Source organism: Platichthys flesus, chromosome 4, assembly GCF_949316205.1.
Source record: "Platichthys flesus chromosome 4, fPlaFle2.1, whole genome shotgun sequence".
NCBI classification, from domain to species: Eukaryota; Metazoa; Chordata; class Actinopteri; order Pleuronectiformes; family Pleuronectidae; genus Platichthys; species Platichthys flesus.
Window position 1 is genome coordinate 20,229,430 of NC_084948.1, and position 19,245 is coordinate 20,248,674.

The following is a 19,245-nucleotide window of genomic DNA, read 5'->3' on the forward strand; positions in this document are numbered from 1 at the left end:
TCTTCTCTTAAATGTCTTTTCATTTAATTTCAATTTTTCGTTTTATCTAAAAGAAAGGGACAGTGTATATTAATGGATATGAGCAAAATGGTTCATATAAATATACCAGAGTTAGCCAAGTTTCAGGGTAATTTTCTTCTGCAGGTTGAAGCTTAAAAGAGAACAGACAAATAAACAAATAAACAAACAAGCCGACAACAAATTAAGAGCTAGCACATAGACATGTGGACAAAACACATAGCCATATATTCAAACACAAAGCACAGCCAGTTAATAGAACAATAATAGACTATGAACAGTCTGTGATATGTATGGAGTTTCACAAATGGTTAGATAAAAAGTATTTCCACAGTGATTCCACTTATTGTAGATAACAAACCAAAATGGTGTGTTGCTTGATTGTGTGTGCTCCAGCTGAGTGGCAGCGTTATGACCATGTACAACGCAGACTTCGGGAATGTGGAGGTTCAAGGAAATATCCAGTTTTCCATCAACTACGTTCAGAAGCTCCGAGAGTTTCACATCTTTGTGGCCGAGTGCCGAGACCTGGCTGCCGTCGACCCGAAGAGGGGGCGCTCGGATCCGTGAGTGATTCAGCTAGAATTCAGTGAGAGAATGTTCTCCAATAATGTTTTCATACTTAAGTTATTTTTCTATAAACCGACAACCTGAAGGCAAACACAGAATTCAAACACAGGAGAGGAAGCCTCACACTCATAATTGGATACTTTTTAAGGATCCAATATTTACAAATGATACTTTGATGATGTTGTATCATAACTGAGCCACAGATCATATTCATCATTGCAATTTATTTGTTTGTATTTGTATTTACTTGCTGATAAATTACAAATAGAAAGGAGTTTTTTTTTAAATTCAGATACTGAACTACAACTGAATAGGATGTTAGAAATAATTAGTAATTTATTTTAGTTTACCAGTTTTTTGGCACTCGTATAATTTTGGCTTCTAACTCTTTATTATGATGTATATCTCTGGTATATTTCAGTTTTTTAGTTTTTAGTTTTTGTCTTTAAGGTACGTCAAAAGCTACCTGGTACCTGACAAATCAAATCTGGGAAAGAGGAAAACATCTGTGAAAAAGAAGACGTTAAATCCGATGTTCAACGAGATCCTCAGAGTAAGAATCAGAGAGGATTCGATGCCACTTGCACTAAACAGACACTGAGACTTTCTCACGCTGTCAATTTTAATACTTGGCCCGGACGACAGTCAGCAAACAAAAAGCGTCTCCCTCTTCTCTGTCCTCACAGTATCGGGTTCGCATGGAGTACCTCAGGACTCAGACGCTCATTCTCTCCGTTTGGCATAACGACACGTTTGGCAGAAACAGCTTCCTCGGCGAGGTCGACATCGAACTCTCCAAGTGGGACTTTGACCACACCCAGATGAACGACTCAGTCCTGAAACCCAGGGTAAGAAGAAACACACACACACAGGAGCCTGTTTTCCACTGTACTTGTTTTATGATCAAATAACAGCAGTTTATCTTAGAATGTGGTTTGTCAGCTGAGATGACTCTACTGGATCACATGTCCTGTATTTGTTTAATAACCTGTGGACAGAGGACTTAAGCAGCCAATGGAGTTTTGAATACACTATTTATTTAACGTTGCAGACTACACCCACTCTACCACCAGCAAATGGGAAAGGAGAGATGAGACTAGCCATACGGTTCCTGCCACAGGTCACCCACAGTGAAGGTCTGTACACAGTCTCATGCGACTTTCAGACGTGCACTGACCTCCGGACCTTCTCTATGCGAATCAGTTGCTCCGGACGTTCTACGTTGATTTTTCCTGTCAGCCCCCCTAGGAAAAATAATAATGATGTTTCTAACAACAGATGACAAACAGAAAATAACTAAAGACTAGAAATGTCTCATTCTTATTCGTATGTAAAAGTCAAAGTTCATGTTATCCCTGTTGTGATGAGTGAATTGATTTGGTTTTTAAAACTCAAACATTAAGAGGGAAGGTGCATCCAGATGTTCTATCAACAATACCATTATTTTTTATGTCCTCTACTGATGAACAGCAGAAGTCAGAATTCTGTTATTAAATGACCAGAATATTGTCACAGATTTTTCCATGAATCACAAATGTCTGTGATTTAACTATGTATTCCTTAAAATAGTTGTTGGTGATCAGATAAGAGTAGTTTTAGCTTCTCAGGACAGCACGATATCAAGTTCATTAACATTTTGTGTCATTTCTTCTCTAAAGGTGTAACTAAAGACGGTCCCAACACTGGAGAGGTTCACATTTGGGTGAAAGAATGCAAGAACCTGCCTCTGATCAGGGCGACCATTGACCCATACGTTAAGTGGTAAATTCACATTCTTCACAAGCAAGAATATTATTTCTCGTTTCCTGCTGTGTCAATCATCTTATTTCCTTTTCCCCATCATCTCAAGCTTCATGCTGCCAGACACGAGCAGGAAGAGTCGGCAGAAGACGCGCGTGCTGCGGAGGACCGCGGATCCGGTGTTTAACCACACGATGGTGTACGATGGCATCAGTGAGACCGACCTATCAGATGCCTGCGTGGAGCTCACCGTGTGGGACCGAGACAGGCTGGCAAGCCACCTGCTCGGGGGAATGAGGCTCGGAGTCGGCTCAGGTATCGGTGGGAAAAGTCCATCCAGTTCTCAAGCATCACATTGTTTTATATACAGCAACTAAAATAAAGACTATGGAAGCAGTGGCGATTCTAGAAAATTTTACATGGGGTGGCAGAAGGGTGGCAAGTTAAATTCAAGGGTGGCAAATCACACACACAAAGTCAAGTCAAGTATTTTTATTGTTGGAAACACACATGCCTGGTGTCTATATGTATTTATTTATACCAATCGCTAATGAAAACAGTTAACATATTTATAATTCGAAATTCGTCCCAGCCTTTATACCACATACACAATAGGGTATATAGCATATAACCGAGTCATCCTCTCACATTTTAATGCAGCTGTATAGCGAGCTAGCTACTAGTCCTATCGACTTTTGCAAGCTAGCAATTAAATAAACGATTGAAATTACAACGGAATTGTCTATCACATATGACCACCCATCACATTTTCTTGATTCAAGTTTCAGCTGTACTGTACCTTTTTTCATCACTGCAAGCATACAGTTGGCTTGTCTCCAGTTCTTTGGCTTTCAAACCGTTTCTGTCTTCATTTGAATGAAGCGGCAGATGCGCACGGTGAGAAGAGAGCAAATAGGATTCATGGACTCAACCATTTTACAGGGGGGGGGGGACATAAAGATTTTAGTTCTTAAACTTAAACAAGTTACCAATGAGATCAACAGCTTCAGTAGCAAAAAATATAATACCATTCAATAAATGTAAATTGGAGACACTTCTAACAACCTGGGTGGCAAGTGGGGTGGCAAGCATTTTTTGGGGGGTGGCAGCTGCCACCCCTTGCCACCCCGGTAGTTTCGCCACTGTATGGAAGAAGATAAAGGCCAAAATCTATATGGAACGCCCTGTAATAAAACATGTTATCTCTAATCTGTAATTTCCCTTCGGGGATGAATAAAGTAATCTATCTATCTATCTATCTATCTAAACATACATATATTTTCCTTTGTCTCCGTAGGGAAAAGTTATGGAGCAGCGGTGGATTGGATGGACTCAACCCCCTATGAGGCGGCCCTGTGGGAGCGCATGATGGCGTCACCTGATGAGTGGGTGGAGGATATACTCCCGCTGCGAATGGTGAACTCTGCAAAGGCAGCTTTCAAACACTGATTTGAATGCAGCAAGAAAAATCTGATGAAATAATGACTGGAGTGACAATTTGGGAATCAACCACGTGGCTATAATGTAACCTGTGGTGCCACCACCAGCCCTGTGGTTCCAAATGCTTTCATATCTTTGTTCATGCTTGAGTTGTTCCTGGAAAACAGATATTGGTACATGTTGTGACCTTTTTAAATGTTTTAGAGCATGAATGTCACTGGTCATAAAAACAACCTGGAAGGGGAAATGTAATGTAGAAAACAAATATTGATAATGCAGCAATAAAACCCATTAAAACGTTTAATAACTGACTTATATCTAACAAAGGTGACCAATCACTACAAACAAATATCTTTAAAGCCAATTTTAGGACCCTGAGTGGTCGTAGTTTGCTTTCTGTTAGATAACATAATATAAAGTAAGTTAAGAAATGTGATGGCAAACAATCAAAAAACATTATTTATTGAGACTTCTCAAGGAAAAAAACTCAAATTCCACACTAATGAGGATTACAAATATTCAGCTCATTTCAGGTCAGTTTTCCTACATTTAAATCCAATCAGTCTTTACAGATCAGAACTCAGTATTTATTTTCTCTAATATTTCTTATTGTTTTAATCCCAGCTCTGCGTAATATCGGTCTATTAAGCTGTAAATCTCCTTAATTTTCATATGTCCTTTGTTAATTAATACTAAACCACTGGGTCATGTATTTTTGCTGCACTGGACCTTTAAGAAACCAACCCTCAGAGTATATGGTTTATCTGTCACCACTCACACAACTGCCCACTGAAAAGTCTTCATCTCCTTATTTCTCACACTAACACGTATTGTGACAGTATTGTTCTAAATGTAATTTGAATTTGACAGCATATCTGACACGTGATGAGTTATTGCACTTAAATGTATGAACCATTAAATAAATTCAATACAGGACGCCTTTCACAAAGTCTTTTATACTGATCTGCAAATTGTGATGAGCTCAAATATTTTGAAAATCATCAATCGTATCAGCATTTATTTGGCTGGACACGCACACGGTTGTACGTAGAGACTGGGGAATCCTACTTTATCATTATGAAACCAGACTGTGCTGACTTTCCCTCTAGCACCACCATGAGCCCAAACATCTCAGTGCCCTGAGTGAAACATCCTCAAACTTGGGCCACAGAATTAACTAATTGTGAGACACGTGTGTTAGTGATGAAGTGATGTTTTAGAGAGTGTGACAGTTACAAGTCACAGTCGGTAAAGCAAAGATATACGTCAATGAGTCTCGTAACAAAGTGGAAACTCAGATTGTTGTTCTCCTCAAATCCGGAGGCCATTACTATGTTTTCCCATGAGCTCCACCCGAGTTTGTTTGTCACATGTACAGTGAAGTGAAAGAGAGACGGGTCGTGTTACTCCACACATCAAAGTACAGGAAGCCTGCTTGGAGTTAAGTGTCAGGGTAAGAGGAAGGTATTATATACTGGGGTTAAATAGGTGATACTGACCCTTTAAATAGATCATAATAGGTGTTTATGAACTGATTTGTCCTTGCATAACATCATAACGAGCAGTGAGTTTAACCTAAGAGGACACACAGGTGGATTCCAAGTGTTTTGTCTTATCAGTAAAAGGATATCACTCTAAAAAATGTATATATACAACACAGCATATAAAGTAATGATACATATTTAGAGATCAGAAGGCAAACCACACATCACATTACCTGATTTTCCTCACATATCCTTCAAACTGCCATTGAAGCAACTTGGAAGGACAATAAGTGAATTACTTACTAGTTAAATGTGTATTGAACAACAAAATTTAATTTCAATTGAAGTATTTTTTTTCATGCATATTAGTGTTTAGATAAATGATGGTAAGAAATGACCAGTTAGTCTTAATTTTCTTGCGTCAGTTTTCCTAATTTCTATTTTTTATTAGAGGAATCCAAGTCACAAAAATATACTGAAAAAGTTAAGGTGATGAAAATCAGACAGTGCTGTAATGGAATTCTTATCAGAGTCATGAATTGTATGCTAATGTGAAAATCTGGTTTGTGGCTTTCCTTCACTGAAAAGAGTGAAAATGTTTCTGATGATTCTCATAGATCATTATTAAAAGACTGAGAAAGGCTTGAGTTTGAGTTGTCTGTTCTGACTTTATTTTGAGGGGGAAAAGTGTCTCGCTGCAGTATTTATCACATGTGAACCTCCAATGCTCAACTGAATGGTGACACCTTAGCTACAATTCTCCAGCTCCCTATGAGAATGTTTCTGATGATCTGCAGGCTTATACTTTGCTAAAAGTAAATATATTTAAGCTTGGTCCTGATGTGGGTCATCGCACACCTCTTTAAATTCAGAAACTTCACTTTATCATAATTTTTCCCATCCTCCTGAGTGAACACAGCTTGGTCAAAGCCTTTTATTTGCAGTCTGTGGTCAAAGCTCACGAAATTGGAAGTTTTGGGAGCTCCCCTGCTGGGTGTGCTCAAAGCTGTTTTTCTGTGATAATGTGAATACGGCTTTGTGAGATCATACTCAGACACAGTGGCTCTTCAAACTAAATGCTAATGCAGCCATTCTTACATTTGGATGTTTGACATATATGACGCCAATGGTCATCGTATTAGTTTAGCATGTTAGCATGATAACACTTGTTAATTAGCAAAAACAAAAATGAAGCTGAGGCTAAAGGGAATAGACTTGTTGGGGGGATTTTATGCCTTTATTAAATAGTGATAATGCAGAGAGGACAGTAAATGAAGGAGAGAGAGATACAAACAGTTGCTCATTTATAGTCTGTGTCTTACACAAATTTAATGACAGCCCAAATATTGTTAAGATATATTAACATTTCAGCCGAGCTGTGTAAATGTCAGTTTGTTGGTGAAATAGTCATGATTAACTTACATTTCCAAACTGTTCACTTCAGCCTTGTATAAGTGTGAGTACTGCTTGTATTCTCTATTAAAAACACTTCTTAAAAAAACTATATATAACTGAGGAAATGAGAGTTGACATACATAAAATACTTCCGTATGAAAACAGGATTAAAACTAATATTTAGTATTAATACAGTATTTAATACAGATTGTGTGCCCTCATCTCCACCATTAATAAACTACGTGATACATAATGATAATAAAGTTGGATGCCTCTTAACTTCTGACCCCCGTGTTAAGATGTGTATGAAATGGAAAAGCTATGTCGTCGTATGGTTGTGTAACATGAAGCTATTGTATCTGGGACTTGTTTTACTTGCAGTGCTACACTGGCAGTTTAGGAGATAAGTCCGAAGCTGTTACTGGATAAGTGGTTTTCTTCTGTTGTGCAACACGACGTAGGCAGCCATGGCGACCACGACGATGGTGAGGATGACGATGCAGATGATCACTGCCACTACAGGGCTGCTGTAGTCCTCAGACTGCAAACCTGCAGGAGGAGGGTGGGAGGAAAGCATGAAGATGTCAAACATTAATATGCTTCATGAGCACAGTAGTCAATGTGGCTAGTTACATTATTAGCATGTACCAAGAAAGAAGTTCCGTCAGAGACAGAGAGACCAAGGCCATCCCGGTGTATTCAGAGAGAAACTCACAAACAGCGACAAACACAGCACAGTCCCCGTGAAAACTATTGGCACGGCAAGGCCAGTAGCTCGGTTTTCGATGTACTCTGAAGACACTTATGACGGAAATAAGAAAACGAGATCAGACATGAAACAGGTACAGCAATCCACCATTTGAAGAAGAGAGATCAGAAATACAGAGACTATGATGCAAACCACTGGAGATGGAAAGGCCGAGTGTTTGAGAGAGAAAGGTTCTGCTTGTGATTCAAAACATGCAGCACAAGAGCATCTGTGAATTGATGATTTTCAACAGGATCTCTAATCTAAAAGAGACAGCAGAAATAGACTGGAGAGACCAGCACAAATGAAGACTTCTACAGTGCGTTGCATGCCTGATAGGATTAATGAAAGTGGCAGCAGAAGAGTTTTGTAGATTTTCTTACTTTGAGAAGCGTAGGACGCTGGACGAGGCTCCTCTGAAAAGGTGATCCAAACTATCGTCAGTAATTGTCAGGGTTCATCTTTTATTTTTGATAAACATTAACTCAAAGGATCAAAACATTGATTGACGTCAATATCTGTCAGGTGCATGTAAAGCTACAGCCGATAGCTGGTTAGCTTGGCTTAGCATAAAGACTTGAAACAGAGGGATGCAGCTAGCCTGGCTCTGTCAAAAGGTCAAAAAAGATCATAAGTTAACATGTTGTACAACCTCTTGTTCAATAAATGCAAATGTTACCAATTTCACTGTGGTGGTTTATGCTAAGCTAAGCTAATCACCAGATATTAGAGACGTGTTGAACATGGCTCTCAGCAATAGAATGAAAAGTACATTTCAAAGTAAAGAAGGACATTAAAGTCCGGGTTAGTTTTATCTGTTGTAATTTATATTAGCCGCGCTTGACCCCCATTAATTGCCATTCATTTATGTACGCTTAAAAAAATAAATTAGATTTAATGAATCAATCATTCAGCTTGCATACTTTGAGGTAATTCTGTCTTAATAACATCAAAGACTTATTGTGATATGAAAGGATGTTTGTTGTAGACGTACCACTGCCCTGTTGGCCCACAACAATGGGGGGCGAGGTGACCGTGGCGGCGTCGGACACTTCCTGGATCTCTCTCTTTCTCCTCTTACTGCCGTTACAGGTCTGTCGGAGATGAACAGAGACAGAATGAGGCTCGGGGCAATTTCACTTGTGAATTCCTTAACGGAGCTCAGGGGGAGAATAAAAACAAGTTTGCTCACAGGCAGGAAGGAGCTGCACGAGGACACCTCGCAGAGTCTGGTGACGCAGTGCAGGTAGAAAGTGGAAACTGTCTGGTTTTTGTGCTTCACAAATCGGAAGGCCTCAAAGGAGAAGTACGCTTTCTGAGCCACCCCGTTGAGGGCCAACTTGGTCTGTGCGTCACGTGTGCACCTGGAGTGAAAGAGAGGCGGGTCGTGTTACCGCACACAGGGAAGTTCAGTGGAAGGTATTATGTGCTCTGCCTGAATACAGGAGACTCACCCTACAAACAGATCATAAAAGCTGTTTACAGCGGGATAGGGTTCTGTTGTCGCGTAACATCTGTCCAGCAGCACGTTGAACCTTCAAGGACAGACAGGTGGATTCTAAGTGTTTCTTTCTTATTAATATAACGTTTGCTTTACTGCAAGCTGCCAACAAACCCAAATACCTGTCTGTTAAATTGGTGGCTGTAACTGCGACGTAAATCTTGGTCTTCAGAGTGAGTCCTGTAGAAGGGATTACCAGAGGTACCAAGTACTGCTCATCCTGTTCCACAGAAAAGTACAAACAAAATACAATATGATATGAAATACTTCTTTCTTTCTTTTTTTTTAAGTTTCCTGTCCACTTTTAACATCATCCAACATCCAAAGGAGGTCATACATTGTAGAGCTTTAAATCCAGAGAGCTGATGAAGCTGCCATTGTTCCCCCTCATGGCGACTTTGACTCCTGATCTGTGATGAAAGAAGCAGAATTCACGTGCTGCATTAGAAACTTGGATGTAGTTCGGTGCAGCTGTAACCTTTGGTACCTCCAAGCATACTCACACAGCCACTTCAGTGTTGTTCAGGAGATACTGCATCGGGTAGCGACAGGAGAACATGTACATGATCTGCGGCCTGTAGGTGATCATGCCTGAGGCCGGGTCTATAGAATTAATCACGCCTGAGATGTTGATGAACTGGACATTTGAGAAGTCGGCAAACTGTCCGGTTCCAACCTCAGTGGTCACCTGATGACAGACAATTGTAGGTTTTAGTGAAAACTGTTCAAATTCTGTTTTTATGTCCAGCCAAGGTGTTTACACCTCTCGGTGTTGGTGGTCTGTTTGTAAGCAAGATTATGCGAAAAGCTACTCAACAAATTCCCACATGACCCATTTTGGTGAAAGGTGCAGTACGACTCAGAGAGGAACCCTTTACATCTTGGTCATTTTCTTTAAAGTATCTTTAGAGTATTTTTCTTTGGCATTTTAACTGATTTCCCAGGCAAATGTATATTTAGGGAAATGATTTCTAAGAGTGTGTGCAATAAGGTGCAGCTTAATTGAATTTAAGGGGACTGTCAGGCTTTGGTGGAGTTCTGTTCCTACTGAGTCTTTCTAGTATTTACTTTTTATTTTTATTCTAATGCAGGAATTCAATGCTGGTTTTAATACCAAAGTAGATTTATACCTCATTGCACTACAGATTCTGCACTTTTATAATATCATTAAGTACTGGAAAATATTCAAAGCTCCCAGTTAATCCATCAGCATTAAGAACAAGATTATATAACATATGCAGACAATAACATTACGTCAACAGAAAACTTTGATGCACAGTAGTTGCACGTGAATATGATATATAGGCTCAATTGAACAGCACTTTGAAGACAATAGGTAAAGCTCTTGTAAATAATACCTTAAAGATACTGTTGCAGGCAGCGATGGCACTTTCATTCAAGGGGATTTTGAATTTTAAGACCGGCGGGACAGCGGTCATGTTCGCAGTCCCAAAGCACTCAGGTTTGTTGAACTGATTGTTGAGGACCATCAGAGACTGGTTGTAAAGAGCTTGGTAAACTGGACAGATGTAGATGCTCAGGTCCATGAACTTGGTGCCACACACTACAGTTATGTCCGAGTTTTCTACAAGAGACAGAGTAAAGGGAGGCTGTGAAGCAAACTGCAGTGGAAGTGTGAAAATAACAGAGAACAGAACATGTTAATGAAAATGTTACAAACCTGGAGGTCTGTTGGTATCACTCAAGACACAAGCATCAGGGACCTGAGCCTCTGTCCTCAGAATCAGGACAAGAAAGCTCAGAAGAAAGACCGGCGTCATTGTTCTGCGTTTGGACCTGGGAGAAACCAGCAAAACAATAAGCTCTACTTTCAAAGGAAAGTGCATTTAAAGAAAACTTCCCTCAAGAAAATGAAAGACCTCCAACTTGTCATGAAACAGAAGGCAAACAGTCACTGGAGAATAAAACAAAAAAAACATTCTACAGCTTCAGCCTCGAAAAAAATACATGACATGGAAAAACTGATCCTCAAGTTCAGTTGCACTGATTTTCTTTTTGTGATGAATAAGAAAAACATGTCGATAAGATAAAGACCCTCACATTAAGTCTAATGTCTTCTGATGTAAAGAACCCGTGATAAAATTTAAAATTACAGGAAATTAGTCTCCACTGTTTGAAGAAAAACACAATAAAATATTTCATCTATAATTTAAAAATAATTTAAGTCAAAAAGAATTTATAAAGTTATTTTAGGAACTCACGTGTAAGTCTCCATTTTTGCTCTTCCTTGTTGAACATCAGAGCCCTCCATTTATACTGTTGGCCCCCCACCGTCACCCAACAGCCTTGCCTCAAAGGGGCGTGAAGGGAGCGTCTCAGACAATAGAGTAACATGTAACATAAGCCATCTTAATATTTCAAGTACATTTTTATAACAACTCATGTACAATCAACTTCACGCAGTTCAACACGTCAAGTGGCTCCACCTCGCCCTATATTGATTGAACAGATTTTTCTGGACGTTTCTTTCAAAACACTCTTTGTTCCCTGTTGTGTTGTAAGTAACAGGGTGTAACAGTATCATCGCACATTCATCTATATACAAATATGCAAAGTGGAATTTCGTTCTGAGCAAAACTACATGAGTACTGCCAGCAGGATGTATTTAAAGGACCAAAAGTGATATGTTATATAACATGACATCATTGATTTGATGCATCATTTGACACATTCAACAAGCCTGAATTTTGTAAATTTTTTACCATTTCAATTGCATTTTGAATACGTTTTAAATGTAGTATGATAGGTCAAATCTGAGCCTGAAAAGTGACTACAGTTACAGCATAAGATAGAAAGTAAAGTGCAGTAATGCATTAGTGTTCATCCCACATTTCATCAGGCTTTGCTGCAATATTAATGGCTGAGGATAATGTTATTCAGTGGAAAAACACTTGATTACTGTCCTGGGTATGGACAAGCAGACTGTCGTGAGGAAACTATAATGTCTACAAAAAAAACAATGATTCAAGAAACAATATTTCATGGTCCTATGAAAGAACCGGATCAGCGATCCGATCTCAAGTGTTTTCTTTTGAGATCTCTTGATGTGATAAAAGTCTCATTATTCTTCTTCAGAGAGCGAGTTTCGCAATGGATCTGTTTTTGTTTAGGCCCCAGGCAGAAAACTGCAAATAGAACATTTCAGTACAGTCTGCAAATAAAAGACACACCTAGATCTGAGAGACATCAAAAGTCTTTGTGAAGCATCATGACACGAAAGAGACTCCAGAGTGACTCCGGTCCCTGAAGAATGTCATCACAATACACCATGAGGATACGGACTGAAAAAGACTCCTGTTGGATTACTTAAAACGTATCCGATGTCAAATGCCAGTTTTAATCTCTCCTTTCTTGTCTGCAAGCACTGCCGTCAGAGTCACTGAAAGCACTTTCTTCTTAAACTTGGACCAAGAAGCAATAACTATGGTCCCCCGGGGGAAGTGCTGGCACATTTAGGACAGGAACCGCAAATGTCCTGTCCTAAAATGGAGAGGATAGAATTGGTGTTTTCTGAGATTCAACTCCCAATGATTCAGCTGAATGTGAAAATATACGATTTTGGCAGAGATGAAGTTTAGGGACGAACTGAATCACAGTTTGTACCTCATCGTCTTATTATAGGCGGATGTGTAGAGGATTAAATGTTTCCATTAGGTGCATAAAGTGACGTGCATGGGTGTCCCCTTTTCACCTCGTTGCCAAGTAAACCAGTGGCATTTATTTTGAGCTTTTCTGTGACGCACAGATTTCAGGTTCTTATCGCAGATATATCAGTATCAGTGTCTCCAGATTATGTAACAGAACATTTGAGAACAGAAACTTTTAAATGTATGTTATGTGTTATACATATATTCACATTATTTTATTTAATATTCCCCACTCCTTCACCCTGTAAACTGCTGCTTCATTTAACTTTGACTTTAATTTGACTATGTTATATGTTATACATATATTCATATTACTTAATTTAATATTCACTTAACTGTGTTATATGTTATATGTTACAATGTTATGTTATATGTTATGTTACATAGTATGTTATTTTTTTGTCATTTTGTAAAGTCGCCTACTGCGTAGATGTCTGCCTGCCATGTCATAAGAATTTCACTGCTCCGATGACGCTGTCATTGGTGCATTTGACATAAACTTTGACTTTGACTTGACTTTGGAGTCAGGATAACTGTATCCCCTTTGTTTCCATTGTTTGTGCTAAACTAAGTTTAGCTTAGCTTAATCACCTGCTGTGCAGCTATTTTCCAAAATGTCTTATTATCCAGACAATGAATTCTTATCATTAATGGTAGTTTATGTATTTCTTCATATGAAAAAAATGAAACATTTATACCATTTAAGCTTTGCATGCAAAATGTTATTAAACTGCATATTACAATAAATGGATGTACCATCATTTGTAAGTGGTTATATCTCCAAAAGGCTTGTGGACACACAGTCCATCGGAGAAGTCTCACCAATAAACTGAAGAACTAAAGGGTCAAGCAAGATGGATGGACGGCCAGACGGATGGATGGTTGGATTCCTAAAGGCCAGTGATCAACCTCCACACCCAAACACATAAGAGTAAGAATGAACTCTTGACTCATACTTTCCTTTATATTGGTTTTAACAATCATGAAGAAAAGAGTGATGTTATGTGTCCAACTGTCTTTGTAATGTAAGACCCTCATGTGTCCATAAATGTGACTCCTTCACAGAAACGTGAGGAGTAACAGGCTTCACACACTCAATGAGTGTCTGGACGTTTACACACTAACAAGAATGGTGGTCATGTAAGTCCCAAGTGTCTTTTCTGTAGGGATGTGCATTATACAGTTCAGTGATGCATCCACTAAATTGACTCTAGGGAACACAGTTCATTTAAAGGCTATATTATATAACACATGGTCACAGCTAGTGTTTTCATTAAGTCTGACATTTTCCTTCACGTTTTTCTTCCCATTGTGATCTAATGGGCTGAATAAACAGTTACTGTGGTCGTCGACATTTGATTTCTGCCTTAACCATGTGCAGCCATGTCTTAAACAAGAAGAGCAACAATCCAAAAGTCGATATTAAAGCCTTTTGTAATTCTTGATCATTTATTTAAAAGGATGATGTCAAATACTGTCACTACATAATACAATTAATTTGATCGTTTACATTTGATCGTCTATTTGCAGACAAGCTCAAAAACAAATGTGTGAGGTGAGAAATGTATGTTTTCACTCCTCAATATGTTAACAGTAAATATCCGTCTATTTTCTGTTAGATATGCCATGCCTCTGCTGCCAGTGTTACTTTCTATATTGATACTTCTACACTTTTCTCTTGTTATATATTTGCATGTTCATGTGAACATTTTATAATACTTTTTAGATCCAGGTGACCCTACGGTTTCCTTCCTTTTCCTCAGTTGCAGCTTCACAGGGTCAAAATCAACTGGAAGGTGTTGGTTTGTTTTTGTTTAACTGGACAATAGCTTCATTTTCAACACCCATTGACTGTAATTAGACCATGGTGAAGACTGAGTCACCCTCTAAGACACATGCAACACCTGAGCTGTATAATAACACGCTGTGAAGGTATCATAGGAGGATCCCAATATGTCACACCAGGACACCACTCCTGTATGTACACTGCTGTGGATGGTAAATCAATCCCAGTGTTTGTTATAGAACTGGATGATCTGTGACCCATTTGTGTTTTTATTAAAACACCCTGATCTCAGTATCTATTCCTTTTAACCTACATATCGGTGTACTTCTAAAATTACTCACTGGGTTTTAACCTGGCACTTATAGTTGCTGTTTAATCTGCCACCACTCCACTATTGCCAACTGCAAAAGTTGTCCAATCCTTCGTTTACAGTATAAAGTAGAGGCTACCCCATTCAGTAGTTTTGTATTACTTCACTCTCATCACTCATCGTCATCCGCTTATCCGGGGTCAGGTCGCGGGGGGAGCAGCTCAAGCAGGGGGCCCCAGACTTCCCTTTCCCGGGCCACATTGACCAGCTCTGACGGGGGGATCCCGAGGCGTTCCCAGGCCAGTGTTGAGATATAATCTCTCCACCTAGTCCTGGGTCTTCCCCGAGGTCTCCTCCCCACTGGACGTGCCTGAAAAACCTCCCAAGGGAGGCGCCCAGTGGGCATCCTTACCAGATGCCCGAACCACCTCAGCTGACTCCTTTCTAAGTAAAGGAGCAGCGGCTCTAATCCGAGTTCCTCACGGATGACTGAGCTTCTCACCCTATCCCTAAGGGAGACGCCAGCCACCCTTCTGAGAAAACTCATCTCGGCCACTTGTACCCGTGATCTCGTCCTTTCGGTCATCACCCAGCCCTCATGACCATAGGTGAGGATAGGAACGAAGATCGACCGGTAGATCGAGAGCTTTGCCTTGCGGCTCAGCTCTCTTTTCGTTACAACGGTGCGGTAAAGCGAACGCAATACCGCCCCCGCTGCTCCGATTCTCCGGCCAATCTCACGCTCCATAGTACCCTCACTCGCGAACAAGACCCCAAGGTACTTGAACTCCTTCACTTGGGCTCAGGACTCATTTCCTACCCGGAGTAAGCAATCCATCGGTTTCCTGCTAAGAGTCATGGCCTCAGATTTAGCGGTGCTGATCCTCATCCCAGCCGCTTCACACTCGGCCACCAGCTGATCCAGTGAGTGCTGAAGGTCACAAGCCGATGATCCAATGAGGACCACATCATCCGCAAAAAGCAGTGACGAGATCCTCAGACCACCAGACTGCAACCCCTCCCCACCACGACTACGCCTCGATATCCTGTCCATGTATATCACAAACAGGATTGGTGACAAGGCGCAGCCCTGGCGGAGACCAGCACCCACTGAGAACGAAACTGACTGGCTGCCGAGGACCCGAACACAGCTCTTGCTTTGGGAGTACAGAGATTGGATGGCCCTGAGGAGAGACCCCCTTACCCCATACTCCCGCAGCACCTCCCACAGTTTCTCCCGGGGGACCCGGTCATACGCCTTCTCCAGATCCACAAAACACAAGTGGACCGGATGGGCATACTCCCAGGCCCCCTCCAGGATCCTTGCGAGAGTGAAGAGCTGGTCCGTAGTTCCACGTCCGGGGCGAAAACCGCATTGTTCCTCTTCAATCTGAGGTTCGACGATTCTTAATTGTATTACTTAATTGTACTTATATTTCTAGGAGTACAACTAATACCCTTTCCGATTGCTACTGTATGTGTCTAGGATTTTGGAATTATTGAAACATGTAAGCAGCATTTATTCATAAAGTAGGTTGAGGTAAATATAACCTCATCGGTCCGGCCGACGCCCGTTCCGCTTCCAGTTCTGTCATAATTCTGCCATTGTGGCTCCGAACTCTTAATATCTGAAAGACTATTTGGGTTCTGTTTTATTGACTCTTTGGTTTATTGACTTTTAACTCGGTTACCTTGGGGTTTATGTTTAGTTTTTTTTCAGCTGAGTTTTCCTCTTCCTGCTTTATTTTGAAATTATTCTCCTTCTGTCTCCAGCTTTGTTTGTCCTGTTCTCCTGCCTTTTTGATCGTCTGCACCGGTTCCTTGTGTCTCTCACCTGTGTTCAATCGTCCTGTTCCCTTGTGAATATAAGTCTCTGTGCTTCTCGTTGTCAGATCGTCGTATTTCCAAGTTCATTGTGTTCATTGTGTATTAAACCCTGTTTCCTCTAAGAACCTTTGCTGTGAGAAAAGCGCTTGTCATGAGGCTGAAATATTTGATATTGCACAATACTTTGAAAAGAAAATAAACACAAATGTTATGTTATTTGATCACCTCACAGCAGTTAGTTTTACATGCTGTTCTGCATTTGTACATCTTTTATTTGTCTATAAATATACACATATTCTAAAACTATTAAATCTACTTCCATCAAGCTCCATTTAGGTTGTTTTAATGCAGAGAAACAAAGTAAACAACGAAAGCACTGATTGTATTTATTTTTGCTTTATCGTGAATATTTAGCTCAACAGGAAGTGCTTGCAAAGTTCATTGGGATATTGGTTCCTCTCGGCCTTGTGTGAGTGTGTGTGTGTGTGTGTGTGTGTGTGTGTGTGTGTGTGTGTGTGTGCGACTGTTGAAGGCTTTGGCAGGTCAGCGTGAGTTAGAGTTTCTTGGGCATTCATGCATCCTGTAGGCACACATGTAGAAGATACCTGCAAAGAAGCAATGACATCTTTAAGAAAACGAGCACAACCTCAAAATAAGAACAGTCAAATCCAGAAGTGTGATATTCTCTGTTGTTGTTGATTTGAAACGATGACGATACCTGAGAAGAATGTGAGCACCACTGCCACCCAGCCCATTATATAGGACCAGGAGAACCGCCAGCTGCCATAGCGTTTACCATAGTAGTTCACCGTCACTCCAGTGTAGACTGCCATGGCCAGCAACACAAAGAAGCCTGCAAGAATTCAGTCAAAGAAATTATTAAGATGATTAAGATTATGTTTGATCAGTGGAGGATTTATGAGTTTTCTTAAATCTTCGTACTGACAGGACAGGGGCACTTTGGGGGCCATTTGAATTTCAGCTTATCGACCCCACCCCTGGATCCGCCCCTGTAAACTGTAGGTTTTCACGTGAGTGACTTACAGGAGATGAAGAAGAGGATGCCGGCTGCAAATGTCTTGTCAAACCCGTCGAAGGAGGAGTAGTGGATGAAGGCCATGACCCCGATCACGATGCCGATGAAGCAAGCCAGCAGGGAGAGAATCATGAAAGCCCGGGTGGCGTCCCAGTACGCTGTAGGGGAGAGGATGTCTGTCATACATTCCCTTCATATACTGTTCTCACAGGTCTTCATGTTTTTCCTCATGTAGGAGACTGCACTAGTTTGCCCTCTAGTGTTTGGCTGTGGGTTAGTGTCCCTTTGTTGCTTGAAACGAAGGACGGATGACTGAGAATTCATTTTGAATAATATGAATAAATTGGGGATTTTTTAGCAAAGAATTATTTTGCTGTTTTTTATATCATATGGGAATTACATGCATGCAAACTACACAACTGAAATGTGTAATGTGTAATTTAAATATTTGAAATTTATCTAAATATATATATATATATATATATATATATATATATATATATATAGAATAATATACAACAATGTAGATAAACTTGGCATGGCTTTAAAGTCCCAGTTTCTGTGTAATTTTGTTTTAATTTTAATTCAGCCTTTATACAAAAAGAGAGGCATCTGGGTTATGTAAATTTCCTGGTGACAGTGAAATAAATTTACAACTTCTTTGCACTTCAGTCCACATGCACACCCCAGAGAGAAAAGAGTCCCCAGAGGGAGGAGCCCCGGCTGATCAGAGCTGGTGTCGAGGTCACGGACTGATTGTCACTGGGCTGATACATATAAATGAGGACGTGCCGCCCGGTTCCCATGCAGAGACACAAACGAGCCTCACCAATGCTGTCCGTGTGTGTCATGCATTTCCCCGGCACACAGTACCGCCACAGGCCCTGGTGCATGTAATTGCTGGAGTGACGGTACTGCATCCAGTAGTCGGTTGCCGTGGAGACGATGAGGAGTATGTTCCCGACTCCGGCGCAGAACAACCCACCTCCCATGAAGCTGTACATCCTGACAAAAAACACACAAAAAAACACTGACTGACACAAAAAGAGAGGAAACAGTGCGGGTCAAGGCCCTGCTGCCTCGTCTGCCTCCTGAAGCACATACAGCAGGTACTTGTTTCACAGCACAGAGCCGGGTATGAATAAAACAACATCATTCAGCAGGACGCCACACATGTCCTGCTGGAGGCCCTGGTTATAGAAAGATTACTCATTAGCTGCCAGTCGACAGGTGGGTCCTAAAAATACATGATTCAAACGTTATTAAACCCACAGACATTTATAAAGTTAAATTACACCAGAAATAATCAAGTTTCTAAATATACCACCCGTATATGAATGAAGAATGTGTTTAAAACACTAGGAATATTATTCAGGAATATTTTTCCCACTAGATCCCCAAGGAAGAACATAGATTTTTTTGAAGAAATGTGGTTTTACACCCTTATATTAAAGCTGTTTTAGTTGAAAACATTGTGACAAAAGTGAAAATACCAAACAGAAAAGAGTTTTTTTGTAAAAAATATATTAGATTCCAAACATGACATTTTTACATATGGGTTTTTGTGTCGGTTACATACCTTAATCTGTTTTTTTGCTTCAGAAAACGTCAGAGATTCCAATATTTCAGGTTGTCAAAACACTGAGGAGCCCAATATTGCCCGGGGTGGCAGGAAAGTTTTGTTTGTGCGTAGGAAACCGAGTGAACAGACGGGCTGGTGGG

At 40.4% G+C, this 19,245-nt stretch overlaps 3 protein-coding genes across 4 annotated transcripts in view; 1 reads left to right on the plus strand and 2 right to left on the minus strand.

Annotated features, from left to right (window-relative positions):
- The window catches only part of sytl2b (synaptotagmin-like 2b), a gene marked incomplete in the record, with an annotated part of 16,975 nt that extends 11,160 nt beyond the window's left edge, over positions 1 to 5,815 (plus strand). The window contains 7 exon segments of the mRNA XM_062386792.1: positions 415 to 584; positions 1,039 to 1,141; positions 1,275 to 1,436; positions 1,640 to 1,724; positions 2,247 to 2,349; positions 2,438 to 2,643; positions 3,626 to 5,815. Of these exon segments, the coding sequence (XP_062242776.1) occupies positions 415 to 584; positions 1,039 to 1,141; positions 1,275 to 1,436; positions 1,640 to 1,724; positions 2,247 to 2,349; positions 2,438 to 2,643; positions 3,626 to 3,777 (981 nt within the window).
- Positions 5,816 to 6,924: 1,109 nt separating this feature from the next.
- Positions 6,925 to 10,677, minus strand: LOC133952038 (zona pellucida-like domain-containing protein 1). The gene is made up of 9 exons (XM_062386312.1): positions 10,578 to 10,677; positions 10,255 to 10,481; positions 9,400 to 9,584; positions 9,234 to 9,306; positions 9,019 to 9,116; positions 8,850 to 8,930; positions 8,588 to 8,759; positions 8,390 to 8,489; positions 6,925 to 7,196 (listed from the first exon to the last, which is right to left on the minus strand). Exons 1-9 carry the CDS (start codon positions 10,675 to 10,677, stop codon positions 7,066 to 7,068), a joined length of 1,167 nt encoding a protein of 388 aa, XP_062242296.1. The 3' UTR covers positions 6,925 to 7,065.
- Positions 10,678 to 16,859: 6,182 nt separating this feature from the next.
- LOC133952112 (lens fiber membrane intrinsic protein-like) lies at positions 16,860 to 19,245 on the minus strand. Of its 2 annotated transcripts, none has more exons than XM_062386402.1 (5): positions 19,103 to 19,245; positions 18,353 to 18,528; positions 17,532 to 17,681; positions 17,206 to 17,340; positions 16,860 to 17,092 (listed from the first exon to the last, which is right to left on the minus strand). In XM_062386402.1, exons 2-5 carry the CDS (start codon positions 18,525 to 18,527, stop codon positions 17,031 to 17,033), a joined length of 522 nt encoding a protein of 173 aa, XP_062242386.1. In that variant the 5' UTR covers position 18,528; positions 19,103 to 19,245; the 3' UTR covers positions 16,860 to 17,030. The 2 variants fall into 2 exon arrangements, with proteins under 2 accessions (XP_062242386.1, XP_062242387.1); XM_062386403.1 differs by having other exon boundaries at positions 18,353 to 18,557; positions 19,103 to 19,225.